This window comes from Lissotriton vulgaris, chromosome 8 (assembly GCF_964263255.1).
Source record: "Lissotriton vulgaris chromosome 8, aLisVul1.2, whole genome shotgun sequence".
NCBI lineage: Eukaryota > Metazoa > Chordata > Amphibia > Caudata > Salamandridae > Lissotriton > Lissotriton vulgaris.
In genome coordinates this window covers 542980750-542999405 of record NC_141696.1, presented here as the reverse complement: position 1 = coordinate 542999405, position 18656 = coordinate 542980750, and the positions used below count along the sequence as shown (strand labels likewise).

Below are 18656 nucleotides of genomic sequence, written 5' to 3'. Positions count from 1 at the left end.
TAAATTAATGTTATATTAATAAATATTTATTGTAAATTAAAAAAATATTTTAAAAAAATAATACATATATATTTATATAATTTTTTTAAATTAAATAAACATATATAATAATTTTACCGTAGCATAGCAAAATATTTAAAATGTATTGTAACAAGTGTAGTGAATTCTACAATAGCTAAAGCGTTGGATAGCGTAGGGGTAAAAATTACTATTCCCACTCCAGTGGGTGCTACAGTAGGGAAAGTGTTGGATAGCCTAGGGGTTAAAATTACTATTCCCACTCCAGTGGGTGCAACAGTTGGGAAAGCGTTGGATAGCGTAGGGGTTAAAATTACTATTCCCACTCCAGTGGGTGCAACAGTAGGGAAAGCGCTGGATAGCGTAGGGGTAAAGATTACTATTCCCACTCCAGTGGGTGCAACAGTAGGGAAAGCGTTGGATAGCGTAGGGGTTACAATTACTATTCCCACTCCAGTGGGTGCAACAGTAGGGAAAGCGCTGGATAGTGTAGGGGTAAAGATTACTATTCCCACTCCAGTGGGTGCTACAGTAGGGAAACCGTTGGATAGCGTAGGGGTTAAAATTACTATTCCCAATCCAGTGGGTGCTACAGTAGGGAAAGCGTTGGATAGCGTAGGGGTTACAATTACTATTCCCACTCCAGTGGGTGCAACAGTAGGGAAAGCGTTGGATAGCGTAGGGGTTACAATTACTATTCCCACTCCAGTGGGTGCAACAGTAGGGAAAGCGCTGGATAGCGTAGGGGTAAAGATTACTATTCCCACTCCAGTGGGTGCTACAGTAGGGAAAGCGTTGGATAGCGTAGGGGTTAAAATGACTATTCCCACTCCAGTGGGTGCTACAGTAGGGAAAGCGTTGGATAGCGCAGGGGTTACAATTACTATTCCCACTCCAGTGGGTGCAACAGTAGGGAAAGCGCTGGATAGCGTAGGGGTAAAGATTACTATTCCCACTCCAGTGGGTGCTACAGTAGGGAAAGCGTTGGATAGCGTAGCGGTTAAAATTACTATTCCCACTCCAGTGGGTGCTACAGTAGGGAAAGCGTTGGATAGCGTAGGGGTTAAAATTACTATTCCCACTCCAGTGGGTGCAACAGTAGGGAAAGCGTTGGATAGCGTAGGGGTTAAAATTACTATTAATTCATTAACAATTAACAATTATAATTAATTTACATAATTCATTATTTATTATTAAATTACTTCCCACCCTATCCCCCTATAAACTCACAACCCACTACAGAAAATAATTTACTAAATATTATTTATTTATCAATTAAATATTTATAATTAATTACCAATTATATTTTAATTAATTACCAATTAATAATTAATTAACAATTAATATTAATTTACATAATTATTAATTATTAATCAATTACTTCCCACCCTATCCCCCTATAAACCCACAACCCGATACAGAAAATACTTTACTAAATATTAATTATTTATCAATTAAATATTTATAATTAATTACCAATTATATTTTATTTAATTACCAATTAATAATTAATTACCAATTATTAATTTACATAATTAATTAATTATAATAAAATTACTTCCCACCCTATTCCCCTATAAACCCACAACCCGCTACAGAAAATAATTTACTAAAAATTCATTATTAATCAATTATTATTTTTTACCAATTATATTTTAATTATTTACCAATTAATAATTAATTAACAATTATTATTAATTTACATAATTAATTAATTATAACTAAATTACTTCCCACCCTATTCCCCTATAAACCCACAACCCGCTACAGATTTATATTACACAATCATTAAAAAATATTAAAAATCTACCTTATTTTAGATTTTTTTTGTCTTTATTCTATCTAGTCGATATTATGTCTAGTCTATATTTTTGATTCGATATTTTGGCTATTAATATCGATATTACTCGATATTTTTGTAGTCTATATTATGTCTGGTCGATATTTTTGCTAGTCTATATTGTTTACTCGATATTTTGTCCAAACAATATTTTGGAATCGATATTATGTCTGTTTACCCTTGTAACCTGTGATTTTGTTGCACTGACATCTGATTGGATTGTAAGAATTATATATGTGTTCAGTATATTTATGAGGACTGTATTTTTTAGAATCAAAGATAATTTGTAACCTTTTATGTTATGGTTGGCTTTGTTGTATCCTGTTAACCACTTGCATGCTCAGGACGGCCCCCGGCAGTCATGCGTCATGGTGGGCGTGTGCGGACAGCTGGGGGCCGTCCGAATCCCGCCCACTTTTCAAATCGCCCAACTTCGTGCTGCATGCTAAGGGGTTAATTTTACTGATTGTGGAATTGTACTGTATTTCTTTTTTTTTATCGAATAAAGAAAATGTTATTGATTGATTCACATTCTTGCAATAGAAAAGATGGCACGGCTTCCTCTTTGGCAGGGCATATTAATGACATGCCTCTACACGGTTCATAAACAATTAGAGAGAAATTACCAATTTGTCCAACAGGTTGACTCTATATAGCAAAACTCTCAAGAAAACTACAGACCTTTTTATCATTGATCTTCTCAAAAAAGTGCCCTGATCTTGGAGTTGTCTATACATTGTAATACAAATATCCCTTTGGGACTGTTTAAAAGATTGTTTTACACTACCATGAGACAAACCTGGGGGCTTTGGTGGTAGAGGTTCAATGTGAAAAGTTTGGACAGTTCTCTGTTATTTTCCTTCAACAGGAAAGCAGGACTTGGTTCATTGCAAGATAGCTTACTGCCTGCTGGGGGTGGAACTTCCTGGAACCTGGAAGGCATGCCTTTGGGTCGCCATGCACTATAAACCCCGTAGCATAGCCTAGCAAGGAAGGTGAGATGGGCTTGGTCCAGCAAAAGCTACAAACCAGTCAGAAAATATAGTAAATTATGTACTACTTGTGAGACTTTGTAAACTTGTGCTTGTTGAGTGATCCCTAAAATTCCTTCCAAGAAGTCTGAGATCATTGGGACTGGTCCTGTAACACGGCCGAGAAGAGACCATCTTTACATCTACCCTGAAGTCGGTTGCATTTTATCTTATCATCAAGATTTGTAAACTACCCTGCTAGAGGGACAGCCTAAAAGACAGCAACGTCACCAAAGACAGGCAGCTAGCAGGTAACTGACATTCTCCCAATCATACCAGCCTCAGTAAACAATCTTTGACTGAAAACCTTAAGCGATATTTTAGATGTACTGATGCCCTCTGAAAGCACCACTTTTTATAGCAAACACGTTGCAGTCTTGCTCTTGGACACTTATATTGTCCTACTAGGGACTCTGTTTTCCCAGTTTCCGTTATTAGCTTTTCTATTTTTATTGCTGTATGTGGTATGTTATTACGCTGACACTATTCCAATTCAAGTACATTTTTACATGTAAGTTCTATATTTCTTTAACTGTGTTGTTGATTAGTTGGTTGGTTTATTATCCACAACTGGCATGCTTTCTAGAGGAATTATCATGCTGCCAAGACAAAGCTTCCATAGATGAGTCAAAGTTGCCATCAGTTTTGAGAATGTGGCCCCTGGTTGTCAACAGAATAGAATTGCACGTCGAGAAGGCACCTTCTTCAAGAAAGAGAAAGCATTGGTTGGATGGGTGGAAATATAGAGGGGGGATACAGTGGATCAATGAAAACACAGGAGGGCAATAAGGCAACCACTTCCACGTATGCTTACAGAGACCTTCGTTTTGTGATCATAGTTGTGGTTCTTGATAGCTACTGTCATGTGGTTGATGGTCCACACAATGTCTCTATTTATTTTTTGAGACAGCTGACTGTTTAATGTTGCTCCAGGAGGGCTGCAGTCTCCACAGCCCCCCCCCATGCTTAATTTGTAAAGAAATAAGTATGTGGGCTCAAAATATTCCTTGGGATCCTGCTGATGGTCGGGTTTACTGAGCTCCAACTCTTTGACCAGTCTTGATTCTACCTCATGTCCCTTTCTTATACCAACCTGCACTTCCGGTCACTTTATTTCACTCTTGCGGGTTGTTTTATAGCCCTGCTTTTTCTTTCCTCGCCAATTTCCATTTTTTCTGTTACTCCTACTTTCTCCCACTGCTTCCTTTCACTCTATTGCTCTAAATCTGATGATGAAAAATAAAATAAGTTCCAGTCCCCCAAAGAGATTGCCGATGACCATCATCCGCACCTACCAGCAGAAAGAATACAGGCTTTTCCTGCTCGACAGGGAAAACCTTAATATTCCAGCTACTATACCCGTAAAGATTTCAACATTCCAGCTTCAAGGGGAGATGATAATTATGTGAAACTGTCTTCTTCATTTGATGGAACAAACGAGTACGGCTATTTTCATTTCTCTCACAGACCCGTTCTTTAATCTGTGGAGGATTGTGATGGTACAACTTGCAAGTAGAGAAATCTACTCTATAATTTACTTTGCAATTATTTTTCATTATTATAAATGCTACATGGTTATCTTCATTTTGTTATATTCTGGTTTATGCATGAATGGTTTCAATGTAACTTTTCTGCTTAGGGAGTTAATGGCTGTTAATTTCCTTTCTTGCTAATTTGTCGTTAGCTCAATGTGGGGTTGTATAATGAAATGAGAAGAGCACATCATCAACTCAGTTAATGCCCTCAGAAGATGGATGATGGTTATAAACACCCAGGGCGGGTTCCTAACATACCTTTACACTCAGACATGTGTCCAAATCTTGATATCATTGCACAAGTTACCTCAGTTTGGGAAGTTTAAGAATGCAGGTAATGAGTGTGTTAGTGTCGACATTTTAAGCAGTATGATTAGCTGAGCTAACTTCATCTTTCCATAAGAGGGGGCTAAATACAATTAAAATTCCCTTTTTACTTCATAAACTTGAGGCAGTGTTAAAACTATCTTATATTTTTCCAATTTTTACAAGATATTCCACACAAAAATGTGCACTGATTATTTCCATATGGGTAGAATTCCGCAAACGTTGGCACTCATTAACAACAGTGTGACAATGTTGGGAAGGGAAAAAAAATTACCATTTTTGTTTGTTCAGCACCATCAAAATGTATAGTCTAACCAGGTGTGGGTGCGGTTATGTGGCATGAGGTGTGCCATTACCATTTCACCTCCCAGTAATTGCGGAGATGTGTACAGCAGCTTTTTGCTGAAAAGGACACACGCAGCAATGTCCTGGGTAAATAACGCTTCCACGGTTAATCCCCATAGAACCCAGCGACTATTGCCCCCAGCCTGCTTCTGATCCACATCCTGTGTGTGAACTTCCTGAGTGACAGCCACACCTGCATCTGACGACTTCCTCCTAATTAGCCCGGCTACCTAATCCCCACCTACTTCCCAGGGACCCTAATTAAGTGGGACTTTGACGCGTGCGGCCTAGAATCCGTAGTGAGGGCTGGTTATCTCCAATCTGAGGATGTAGGGTAGTTGGGGTGAGTTGAAAGGTGGAGGGAGGCTTGGGCATGGGGTCTGCAGTGTGCTATCAATTGATCTGCTGGGTATCAGTTGCACCGCATTACGGTGCTGAGTGCATATATGTGTGAGCATGTTCCATACTGACCTGCTGATATCTGTTGCACCACGTATCAGCACTGAGTGAGTATGTGTGTGTGGGAGTGACAGTCTGCGGACCACCTATGATTCACAACACAGGCCGGTGGTCTTGCCTTACACATTGGGTTCTTGCCAGAAGAACCCACGTTTAACATTGATTTTACCTGGGAGGCCACGGCCCGCAGTGCTGCTCAAAAGTGTTATCTTTGTATGTACATATTTCTGATATTGTTGTGACCTGTGGTGCACCCTGTAACTGTGTGGTATTGAATTAGAAGAATTGCTAGGGTGGACCTAGGGTTGACAATGTGTTGCAGGGCATAAGTGTTCTGGGAGAGGGGTTAAAATAGGATCTGTCCCAAGTGTGCATACTACTAGTGTCATTTCAACACAGTTGAACCTTGTACAGCTCTTAATATTTCCAAGTGCGGTTTATGCCCATAAATGAATGATATTCATGTTGTGTTGATTACTGTGTGTGTGGAATACAAACGTTACTTACATACATCATGTGTGAAGTATCCTTTGTGATGCTCAGTGTATTTATTGTGAGTGCCGTGCCAATGCTTTACACATTTCCTCAGTGATAACTCTGACTGATCAGTGCCAAGCTACCCAAGGGTGCAGGTTATACAGTGAGTGGAGTCAACTACCCCTGAGGAGAGTGGTAGGTTCTGTCGGGCTAGGGCCCCACCTCAGCCAACCAGAAAGTGCCAGACTACTATCTACTACACCATCTACTATCAGTGTTGCAGGAAATTAAAATAGATTTCTAAAGTGCACTAATACCCTGGGGTCCTAGGCACATCAAATCAGATCAGGTGGGATCAACAGAAAATCAAACTGCAGAAGGGATACCAAATGTATGCATCATCCCCAAGATGATGATTGCAAAGGCCAGTGGAGAGTGTCGAAAGCAACACTAGGATTAAGCACAGAGCATAGCCACTAGAGATATCCTGAAAAAGAAAGAACTGAGCAAAATTCAGGCAAACCTACTAGAATTTCAAGACAAGTTGACTGTATCTACCATAACTGTGAGGATGAGAATACTATCATGAGCTTTGAATTACCATCTTATAGCCAAGTTTGTACCAAAATGATTAATTTGAAAAAGTTCAACCTGGTCTCATTGTGGGTGGTACACAAAAGGTATCTCAAAATCAGCTGGCAAAACACGTAAGATATGCATTCTCCTATTTCCAGATGTCTTTCGCTTAGGATGATATTCAAGACAAAATACATACACACTGGAAGACCAGTAACTGACCTATTTACAGCAATAGCCAACATAGTGGTAATGCTCGTTGCAGAAGGTTTAGAGAGGAGATAACTTTATGTTTGCCTCTGTCCCTCTCATTCCCGAGGTGATTGCCAAACTCAGGAGAGAAGGTGTCAAATGGTATTGATGGTGCCATTCGTTTATTTAAGAGAGTGTTGACTATTAAATGCCACTGAACTGCTTCAAAGTGCTGAACAGTGGGCGTGGTGGGTGGGTGGTTGTTTTGAGATTCGAGAGGGAAAGGAGAGAAGGAAGAAATGCAAAGAACCAGAGCCTAAGGATTCAAGCAAGCCGGGCCGAAGAAGGCTGAAATGCCAGAAACCGGTCCCCGGTAGCTTGTCTCCTTTCTGGTGAAGAATTGGCTTGGTAGTTTAGTCTGCCCTGTTCCCATGATGCACTGGGCCAGGGACAGACTGATTTGCATATAGCCAGGTTCTGAGCTGGGATGGGGCAGTGAGATAAATAACGGTGATGGATCAAGCCCTGATCTTTGGACTGGGTAAGAGTGGTCTGTTTAACTCAGACACTCTGTTCATCACCACCCCCTTTTTGTAAATCGTTTTTGGCCACTATAGGTGTGGCAGGGTATACTCAGACATGAGTCCCTTTCTCACTGCTCCATCAGGATTCAAGCAAGCCGGGCCGAAGAAGGCTGAAATGCCAGAAACCGGTCCCCGGTAGCTTGTCTCCTTTCTGGTGAAGAATTGGCTTGGTAGTTTAGTCTGCCCTGTTCCCATGATGCACTGGGCCAGGGACAGACTAATTTGCATATAGCCAGGTTCTGAGCTGGGATGGGGCAGTGAGATAAATAACGGTGATGGATCACGCCCTGATCTTTGGACTGGGTAAGAGTGGTCTGTTTAACTCAGACACTCTGTTCATCACCACCCCCTTTTTGTAAATCGTTCAGAGCCTAAGGAAGGCAGTGAAGTAAGTGGAATAAGGTTTGATTTGCAGTAAAGAATACCAGAAAGAAACAAAAAGAAGAAGACAAGTCCTCATAAGGGAAGGTAGAGCCGGCGAACCAATAAGGAGCTAGGAAGAGGGAAATCAGAGTAGGAGAGAGGCAGCAAGAGACATAGGGCACTAGAGGAGAATCTTGAAGTCTTAGAATGCATTCCCAGGGAAGGATGGGTGCTAAAGGGTGCCACTGTTACCCTAGAGGATCTAGATTCTATTTCTGAAGGTCTTTTCTCAGCAACATCCAGGATATTGAAACTGTCTCCTTGCTAATGAAATACTTGAATATTTCTCTCATGTGGTTAGATAGGCTACTTTGATTCACATTGAGACTATGACGACAGAAATTGAGCCGCTAGAGATACAGCTTTGCAAATCTTATCTTTTACTCTGTTAGTCAGGAAAAGTCATTCTGGTGCCACTGGTGTTCGGCTAATACTCGGTTTTTTGAGTCATTTGATTAATTTTCCATACACATTTCACACATTTCCCTTATTAGTTGGAGTTACTTCAATAAGAAATGTTGGACATCATCAAAGACTTCACTGCAATATCCATCAGGTACAGGACTGGCTTCATGCACTTGAATTTCTATGAAAATTTGCTCTGGTTTTGTATCTTGATCAAAGCATACTGCTGTCAATGTAGTAGGGGTAGATTCCTCTAAATCCAACCCTGAAGAATCAAGGGAATTGGATGTATGGCAATCATCCAATACTAAAAAGACAGCTTTTTTGGAAATGTGAAAACCTTTTCATAATTTTTGGAATGGCAGGAAGAGGATTGTCACCTACAATCTCCACATTGAGTAGACTGATAAGAATAATAATTGTAAAGTTATGTAATTGACTGATGTTTCTTTATGCAGGTTTCATCAACCAATGGTGAAGCTGCATCTTCCGCCTAAGGTCTATATCTGCACAGATGAGACTTGTTCATCTCCATGCACTTTTGCATCGCACTGTCATCTACTACTCACACTCCACTGTCATCTACTACTCACACTCCACTGTCATCTACTACTCACATCCCAATATCATCTACTATTCACATCCCACTGTCGTCTACACTCACATTGCACTGTCATCTACTACTCACATCCCACTGTAGTCTACACTCACATCCCACTGTGTCTACACTCACATCCCACTGTCATCTACACTCACATCCCACTGTCGTCTACACTCACATCCCACTGTCATCAACACTCACATCCCACTGTGTCTACACTCACATCCCACTGTCGTCTACACTCACATCCCACTGTGTCTACACTCACATCCCACTGTCATCAACACTCACATCCCACTGTTGTCTACACTCACATTGCACTGTCATCTACTACTCACATCCCACTGTCATCAACACTCACATCCCACTGTAGTCTACACTCACATCCCACTGTGTCTTCACTCACATTCCACTGTTATCTACACTCACATCCCACTGTCATCAACACTCACATCCCACTGTGTCTACACTCACATCCCACTGTCGTCTACACTCACATCCCACTGTGTCTACACTCACATCCCACTGTCATCAACACTCACATCCCACTGTGTCTACACTCACATCCCACTGCCATCAACACTCACATCCCACTGTCATCTACACTCACATCCCACTGTCATCAACACTCACATCCCACTGTCATCTACACTCACATCTCACTCTCATCAACACTCACATCCCACTGTCGTCTACACTCACATCCCACTGTCGTCTACACTCACATCCCACTGTCGTCTACACTCACATCTCACTGTCATCAACACTCACATCCCACTGTCGTCTACACTCACATACCACTGTCGTCTACACTCACATCCCACTGTCATCAACACTCACATCCCACTGTCATCAACACTCACATCCCACTGTGTCTACACTCACATCCCACTGTCGTCTACACTCACATCCCACTGTGTCTACACTCACATCCCACTGTCATCAACACTCACATCCCACTGTTGTCTACACTCACATTGCACTGTCATCTACTACTCACATCCCACTGTCATCAACACTCACATCCCACTGTAGTCTACACTCACATCCCACTGTGTCTTCACTCACATTCCACTGTTATCTACACTCACATCCCACTGTCATCAACACTCACATCCCACTGTGTCTACACTCACATCCCACTGTCGTCTACACTCACATCCCACTGTGTCTACACTCACATCCCACTGTCATCAACACTCACATCCCACTGTGTCTACACTCACATCCCACTGCCATCAACACTCACATCCCACTGTCATCTACACTCACATCCCACTGTCATCAACACTCACATCCCACTGTCATCTACACTCACATCTCACTCTCATCAACACTCACATCCCACTGTCGTCTACACTCACATCCCACTGTCGTCTACACTCACATCCCACTGTCGTCTACACTCACATCTCACTGTCATCAACACTCACATCCCACTGTCGTCTACACTCACATACCACTGTTGTCTACACTCACATCCCACTGTCATCAACACTCACATCCCACTGTCATCAACACTCACATCCCACTGTTGTCTACACTCACATCCCTCTGCCATCAACACTCACATCCCACTGTCATCAACACTTACATCCCACTGTCATCTACACTCACATCCCACTGTTATCACTCACATCCCACTGTCATCTACACTCACATCTGAGTGTGTATTTAAAAAATATATTTTTAGGCATGCATTCTTGAACTCACTGCTTCAATTCCATAATGGAGCAAGGCTTAGGTATGTGTAAGGAAAGTACAAGGAAGAGCAAAAAAGGTGGTAATACCTCATTGCACCAGGCTGACTGTTCCATGTCACCTTCCCTACCACCTGCCTGTTCACCCACAAAGATGTGGTGATTTTTCAAAATGTAATCTATTCCGCTTGACTAGTAACTAGTGGATGCTGGGTGCTTCTGCGCAATTACGTGTCAGGTGGAGGGAGGGGCATTTAAACTTTAAGCAGAGATGGTATTAAAAGAAGGCAGACACACGGACCAACAGAGTCAGCAAGAGTTATGGACATACCTCTTGTCTAAGAAAGATGACCAGGAAAATATGACTCATTTTAATAGCTTTTACCGAGTTTATGAGTTTATATTATTTTTATTTACTATTATGAATAACTTACAAACCTAGTTAGATGTGCACTGTGTGCACGTGAATGAAATATACATGTGTGCCATAATACATTATAAGCATGAAAATTCAATCTAGGATTAAAAAGTGGTCTTGTTTGGGGCGTTGATAGGGGAGTGGACCACAACATGCAAGAAAATGTACCCAACACCCAGATATTATTAACATTTGTGATGTTCACATGTATTTAGGAAAACATTTTAGCAAGCCTGAATTTAAATATATAGATTGTACATAAAGTGCAGTAAAGAGAATCAATCTAGCAAATATTTCCGATTTGGATATAGGCTGGGCGGCATGCTTATGAAAAATTATCATTATCAGTAAAGGCTGAACATTTTTCAAACTGATTATTATTTCTAACTATAGTGAAGAGCAAGGAATGTTTTATGCATTGCATATAATAATCAGGGGTAGAGATAGGAAATTGGAATAACACTTTATATGAAGAAAATATGCATATTTTTGCCTGAGTTTAATATACGGATATATTAATTAGCAAATAATCCTAAACAATAAACCTGTGCAAATGTAATGTACACTATACATAATTAATAAGCCTTTTACTAAACCTTAGTGAATCAACTCCTTGGCTTTTTTCTGAGTTTGCAAATGGGCAGTCAACAGGCAAGGTGTATTTGAAGTGAAGACCAGACCACTAGCAAATCAACTTGGGCTCTTATCTCATTTGGCCTCTACCCCTGATTAAGTCCAAAGAGGTGTGAACTGTGCCCACAAACCTGCCACAAACAACAAGGTGATGGATGGAATGCTTGAATTAATCTCAGCCACTGGCAATCACCGTGGGCCCACAGTCCAGTCCATTGTGTTTTACCCACCATACCACTCTTGACAGAGGCCTCCCAATTGCAAATCAGTACCGACCCTAATCCTCCTCGGGACAGTCCATCCTGAACTGCAGGGAAGGGCCCCTCCTGAAGGAAACAAATGCAAATCTAGACAGATTTTGATCTCTTTGGACCTCCTCAGTAGAATGCAGCTTGAGCCGCATAGCACAGTGAATACGGGACTCACGTCTGAGCCTACCCGTCACAATGATGGAGCCGACTACAGCAAAGTCAATGCCCTGGAGGTAATTGACTCTGTATCTCTCAGCTGCTGCATTTTCATGCCTGGCTTCAGATTTACTATAAACATGTTGTAAACACAAAGGAGCCTATTTGCAAAGTGCTTAGCCACCGGTGCATTACTTTTAATATGGGAAAAAGGGACATACGTGTGGCACAACGGGCTTGTAAATAAGCCCAAAAGGCTCATCAGTTTGTTATTACCGATTTTGCAGTAAGCTGACAGAAAAGATGGGCTAGGGGGAAAGTCGTCTGGTACCTTCCTTCAAGCCTCCTACGGTTCTTAGGCAACCCCCTTCTGCTTCCTTATTAGAATTGTACTTGAACAAAGCTTACCTTTAAAATTTGGCCTGATTCGTGCATCATATCCTGATGTTCGCCCCATCAATTTATCCAAAAAGTCGGAAGGAGACATGGTTTGTGGGGGAGATTTTCCATGCCTGGAATCATGTTCTTTACAGAAGGCCGCCCTAGAGAAACCAGAAGCCATGGTTAGCTTTGAAATAAATGCAGAACACAGGTTGCAAATTATTGTCTCGATTTCAGGGGAGAGCGAGGGGCAGTTAGAATGCACTTCAAGCAATGAGGTTGCTGTTTTAAAGAAATATTCGAGGACTTACACACGTGTATGTTTTGTGTGCAGAACACCAGTGTAATTTTAAGGATCTGGGGGGCCCTGGGCCAAACATATTTTGGGGGGTCTCTGTATAGAATAGCGTTTAGTTTTGTCAGCCATTTCCTGCTAATTCAATCCTCCATGATGCCAAACAACACTAAACTATATGTTACATTTTAACAGGATCAAAAAAAACTGCCAAAATATATTTTGCTGGGGACCCCAAAAATCCTTAAAATTATATTGGGTGGAGAGTCAGAGTGAGAGGTAGGGGTAGAGAGAAATTCGGCTAGAGAAGTAGAATAGACAGAAGTCGAATAGAGAGAAAGTTAACTTGCAGGGGGTAAGGGGTTCGGAAGCGGGGGGCTTTGGGTAATTGCCCTCTTTGCAGAAAACTATGAAGTGAAGGGAATGTATGTATGAACACATGGGCACGTGCCAATGTGTATAAATAGTACCATGTTGAAGTACACAATGTAAGTAAGATCAGTAGCGGCCACTACTACGCATGGGTAGTGGGACTCAGGTGGGGGGAGCGGAGGGGTGAATGAAAAAAATGAAAAATAAGCTGGCTTGCCTTAATGCCCCTGGGTGTTGCTGCTTCTGCTCTGTCTCCTCGCCTCAACAGGAAGCTCCCAGCCTCCCAGAAGCCCCTGTCCAATCACATGCTGCCCTAAGAATGGTTGTGATTGGTCTGACCGCCGTGGGGCTTGGAGGATTTTGATGTTCCTCACCAGGCTGTGGAATGCAGCCTCGGCGGGACGATGTCAAGTGCGCATGATGGTTTGACCGGCCCATTTGCGATGGTAAACCGTCATGCACTCTTTAGACTGTGCTTTACACTCGTCCCTGTCCCCTGCACTGGCCAGCACAGCCCACCTGCCTCGCACCCGAACAGGAAGGAAAACAAAACAATAATAACATTAGGTGTTTTCATTTTCCCTTTTAGCCTTAGTGGAGGAGCCGTCACTGAGATGAACTCTGGGTGTGTGTGTGTGTGGTGGTGGTGGGGGGGGGGGTGTTGTGTCCGTGTGCTTGTGATGAAAGAACATTAGCGAGGACAGTTCTTTCTAAAAAAAAATAGTGAAGGACTGTAGCCAGAGTATTTCAGTTAATTTGTAATTTCTTTCACTAGCCCTACGTTAATGTTGTTTCGCCTTAAATGAACTGCCTGCTGAAAGTGTCAAACAATGGGAGAAACGGAGGATGTTGTAGATGAATAAGAACAGCAAAGAGTTTAGGGGCTAAAGTGTTAGGTTTCTGTGCTTTGCCAGGCCTTCAGACCTGAAGTGACCCTTTTCTCCCTGCACCTCTCCCCTGGCTATGGGATTGAAAGGCCCCGTCTGAGGGCCGTGGTCGCCTGGTGCCTGCCTGTGTGAGAAGGACTCCATTTTCCTGTCACGTTTCGGTATCGTGGGGCAGACTGGGGCAACGAGGGGGGGGAGGGAAGTTGAAGAGTGCTGAGTACCTATCTCCACCTCCCTCTCTCGCTGCCGTCTCTCCCGCTTCTCCATCCTTTCCTCTCCTTATCCCCTACAGCTGCCTAACACTCTTTCTATGGCACGAAACCGCTGTGAAATCCCCAAATGTGGCGTTGCTCGCATCCTGTTTTGAAGTTCGGGCCTCCTCAAGAACACTTGGAGACAACTGTGAATCTTTCCACCTAGTGTTTGCTGGTAGCTTCGTTCCAACTCTTAAACGAATGAAGCGTTTTTAAGAACTCAGGGGCATATTACCAACAACTAGCGATAATTATCTCTATGTTGGTTTAGCGGCGATATTTTTATCGCCGAGCTGCGGCGATTTTTATCGCTTAGGAACCTTGCTATTATCAAGGTATATCTCCTAAGCGATAAAAATCGGCCGAAATGCATGAATATCGCTGAAAAGTCCGCGATATTAATGCATTACCGAGCTAATACTCTTAGCCATGTTATCCACCTACCATTGGATAACATGTCTAAGAACTGCTCAGGGGCAGGTGTTAGCTTTTGGAGATATTCGCGTTTAGCGTGAATATCTCCAAAAGTTGGTAATAGGAGATAGCGATGTTAGCGACTGTTTCCAGTCGCGAATATCTTGGCACGCCCACTTTGCATGTCATTAGTGATGAATGTCACTGACATGCAAAGCGGGGCCCAAGATGGTCGCTATCTCCTACTAGCTGTCGCTAACTGGTGTTAGCGACAGCTAGGTAATAGGGAGATAATTTTATCTCCGCTTTCTTAAAGCCAAAAAAGCGGAGATAAACCCCCTTGATAATATGCCCCTCAGTTGTGTTTTCACTCTGCCTTTCCCCATCAATAGGCCTCTTTTTTTCTCTACCTTTATTTATCATTATTTCGCTTTGCCTCAGTTCCTCCCTTTCTGCTTTCCTCCCAATCTCATGCGCACAGACAAGACCACCCCGTCTCCCTCATTCCCTCTCTCTGCCTCACGTTCGCCCCTGTTCTCTCTCTTCTCGTTCTTTCTGCTTCTTTCCCGCTGTCTACTTTACTCTCGCCGACGCTTCTCCCTCTCTCGCTCCATAGCTTCCTCTCTTTACCTTCCTCTTCCCGCCTACTCTTTCATATTTATTTTCAGTATTTATTGTCTCTCCACCTGCTGAGCTCTAGTTCGCTCTTCCCTCTTTCTGTTACTCTAACCCAATCTCTACCCCTCCTTTCCCAATCCTTTCTTATTGCTTCCTAGTGTGATTCTCACTATCTTTCTTTTGCTCTCTGTCCCTTACTGTTTCTTTTGCTGTCTTTCTTGCCCTTTTTTCCAAACACACCCTCTTCAAGTGTTCTTTCTTTCTTCCGTTGCCTCTCTCGCTGTCTCCTTTTTCTCTCAGTCACTCTGTGTCATATTCAGGCGCTCTTTTCACAGTATATTGAACTCTCTCTCTCTCGCCAACTATCTTGGTCTCCCACTTTCTCTTTGTGTCCCCCCTCGCTTTCTCTCACTTTCTCACCTGTTCCCTCTTTTGCTCTCATTTTTCTTTTCTCTTTCTCTCTCTCTCTCTCTCTCTCTCTCCCTCTCTCTCCAACTGTCTCTCATTGGCTCATTTCCCCTTTCTGCGTGTCTATTTCCTTTTCCTGTTTATCCCTTTCATAACATAGCTCTTCTTTTTTCTTTCTCGCCCTTGCCCCTTAAAAATATAATTACGAACGCATTTTTATAATATATATGTTACATGTTATACATCGCTCTCGCCCTCTTGGTCACCCACTTTCGCTCTGATAGTCTCTTGCGCTGCCAAACTCCCCCGCTATCTCTCTCCCCGATCCACTCCAGTCTAACCCATCTCCTTCGAGGTGCATGCCTCGATCTTTCGCCCCGTGCTATTTCGCCTCCCCCCCTGCCCCTCTTCATTTCCAAAGAGATTGTTCTCTCACTCTCTGTCCGTGACACGGTTCTCTTCTTTCCCGATTCTCAGCTATTTCCGTCTCACGCTCACATACCTTTTCCCGTTTCATTGTCTTTGCGCCAGCCCCATCGCCCCCCCCCCACTCCCCACGAGCTTGCTTCGCTCTCCACACATCTGTAAGCCTCTGGCTGTCTCCGCCACCTGTGCATCCCCTCACTCCTTCTCTCAAGCCACTCCCGTGTATTCAATAACAGATTGACCGCGTGCGTCTCCCGGAGGCAGGGATGCTGTGCTAACTGTTGCGTTAGTCTGTTTAAACGTCCGCGTTTATTGTGATAACAAAACACTAGACTGAGATATATCGAGAAGGGAACTGAGTGTGTGGGAGATCGGGGGGGGGGGGGGGGGGGGTATAGTGGTTACTGTACCCACGCCGGGCCGCCGCAGGTATAGGCTACTCCTGTGTCAACCCAGATAAAATAACTGGCAATCCAACCCCGCCCCCAAAGCACTCCTTGCAGCCCGAGCCTTTTGATCGCGGGTGGGCATAGTATAGTTTGGCATTAGCCCTTGGTGGCCCAGAACCACAAAGCGACCCCTGGTGGACATGCTCCCTTTTGTTTCCCAAAATATGACTGGGTCACGCTTTAGCTTGCAAACGTGGTTCCCAATTTTAGGCAGACAAACAGAAGCAAATGCAACGAGTGTGGTAGATGTGCACCCCGGTGCGCACGGGAGATGTCCAGATACAAATCCTGCCTCTGGATGGGGGAGCAAGCCAGTTTCAGAAACTTGTCTATTTTCACATCCGTTGCCAAGAAACAGATGTATCTCCGTTTCCATTGAAGAAGATGCACATTGGAAAGGCTGCGTAAGCAGACTTGAACATGGACAGCCGTTAAGTTAAGAACCTCTAGCCAAAGCAGGCTCTTACCTGAAATGAAAGGTCTCCAGAAAAAAGGCACACAAGGCTGTCAAAATGCTGACCAGCTGCCGGTTCATTCCTCCTGTTTTCGGTGGTGGTTGGCGAAATGTTCCAGAAGAGGCTCCGAGGTGAGTAAGCCGGGGCGGGGGGCTCTCTCACAAGCACAGCGAGGGCTCCTTCGCAGGGCTCCGGCATCGGTGGCTGCTTCCTTCCACACGCACTGGGAGAAAGCGGTGGCGCGGGCTCTGGCGGGCCGGGAGCACGAAGGCAAAAGTGCCGCTCCTCCGACGCATGGTCAGGTCAGAGCCAGGCTTCTCATCGCCCGACAGGTGCAGGGCCGGGAAACGGGCGTGCAGCTCCGGGGAACGCTTTGGGGTGCGTAGGCTAAAAGAACAGCATGATGGAGAGAGAGCAAATGAAATCCCAAAATGCGCCTGCTTGTTCTATTGCTCTGCGTGAAAAAAACCCGTCTGCCGGCGATATTTAAAGATTGTGTTGGCGAGAGTGCTTTGTGCACAGCGGGCTCCCTTGCTGCTCGCTCCCTAACAGTGCCGGAATGGAGGCGCGCGGAGAGGTGTTTCCCAGCCGCTGGATTTCAGCACTTGGACAGCTCCGCGCTCCGCTCTGCGCATGCGCGTCGGAGCAGTGGGGGCCGGGAGAGCCAGGGACAGCACAGTGCCAGCCCGCTCCAGCTCACAGCGGGCGAATGCGCGGGGAGATCCCGGGATCCTCCAGATGAAATTCAAATGATGCATTATTTATCAAGTCAAGAAGAAGGCGATAAACGGGGAGGAGGGGTGATAGTGTGGGATTACTGAGAGCAGGAAAAAGGGAAATCTCAGAGAATGAAGTGCAACGTGGAGAAACTCAAGGAAGGGAAAGAGAAACGGCGGAGAGGGCGAGGAAGGTAAAGTAAGCAAGGGTATGTGGGGTGAGAGAGGTGGCTAACAGCAGGAAGTGTGACAGAAAAGGAGGGCGGATGATAAAAACGAGCGAACCACTCTTCCACATTGTGGCATACACTGGCACTGTAGGTACTATCCAATATTATCAAGCCTGAACACTGTGATGGAGTTGCTTCCGAATGCATGATTTGTAAAATTCGATTTTTGGCACTGGCAGCTCATTTATGGTTGAAAATAAACGCACTCAACCTGAAGGCATGTGTTGTCTGCAGCACCAAAGAGCTGCTTTCTTCATCAACTCTATTGCTGGTGTTGTTCTAGCTTTCTGCTGGGAGACTGTTGCTTAGGCTGAGACTGGAGACAAGATGTAAAATGGTGGAACCAAAGAATTATAAGGTTAGCTCACTTTAATCAAGCATCCATGTAAATGTACCTGAATTTATATAGCACAAATCACCGAGCGGTTTCTAATCGCTTGTTTAGTGAACCCGTACCGGTATTCCCCTGTGAGATAACCCCGGCAGAGTGTGAACCCATGAATTGAAAGGAATGGGGAATTCTTTTGAAGGAAATGGTCAAGCCAGCATATCCATCCCCGCTCCTAAGAAGGCACACCAAGAGTGCAAATTTAGTACTGAGGAACCAACCAGCACGCTCGGTCCTTCAAGGAGCTAGAGGAGCTGAAATCTCAGCCTATGAGCACCTACAGCCACAAACGTCACTTCCAAATTGAACCCCCGACAAATCCGTTAATACTGAAAGCCACGTAATAAAAATCCTCTCCTGGAACATCGCAGGCGCAAAAGACATTGTGAACA

At 43.8% G+C, this 18656-nt stretch overlaps 1 protein-coding gene across 1 annotated transcript in view; it reads right to left on the bottom strand.

Annotated features, from left to right (window-relative positions):
• Positions 1 to 17476, bottom strand: part of GLRA2 (glycine receptor alpha 2) — a 1032607-nt gene extending 1015131 nt beyond the window's left edge. The window contains exons 1-2 of the mRNA XM_086934355.1: positions 16943 to 17476; positions 12380 to 12513 (exon numbers count right to left, since the gene is read on the bottom strand). Of these exons, the coding sequence (XP_086790481.1) occupies positions 12380 to 12513; positions 16943 to 17010 (202 nt within the window). The 5' untranslated portion in view covers positions 17011 to 17476. The remainder of the gene's footprint in view (positions 1 to 12379; positions 12514 to 16942) is intronic.
• Positions 17477 to 18656: the final 1180 nt, after the last annotated feature.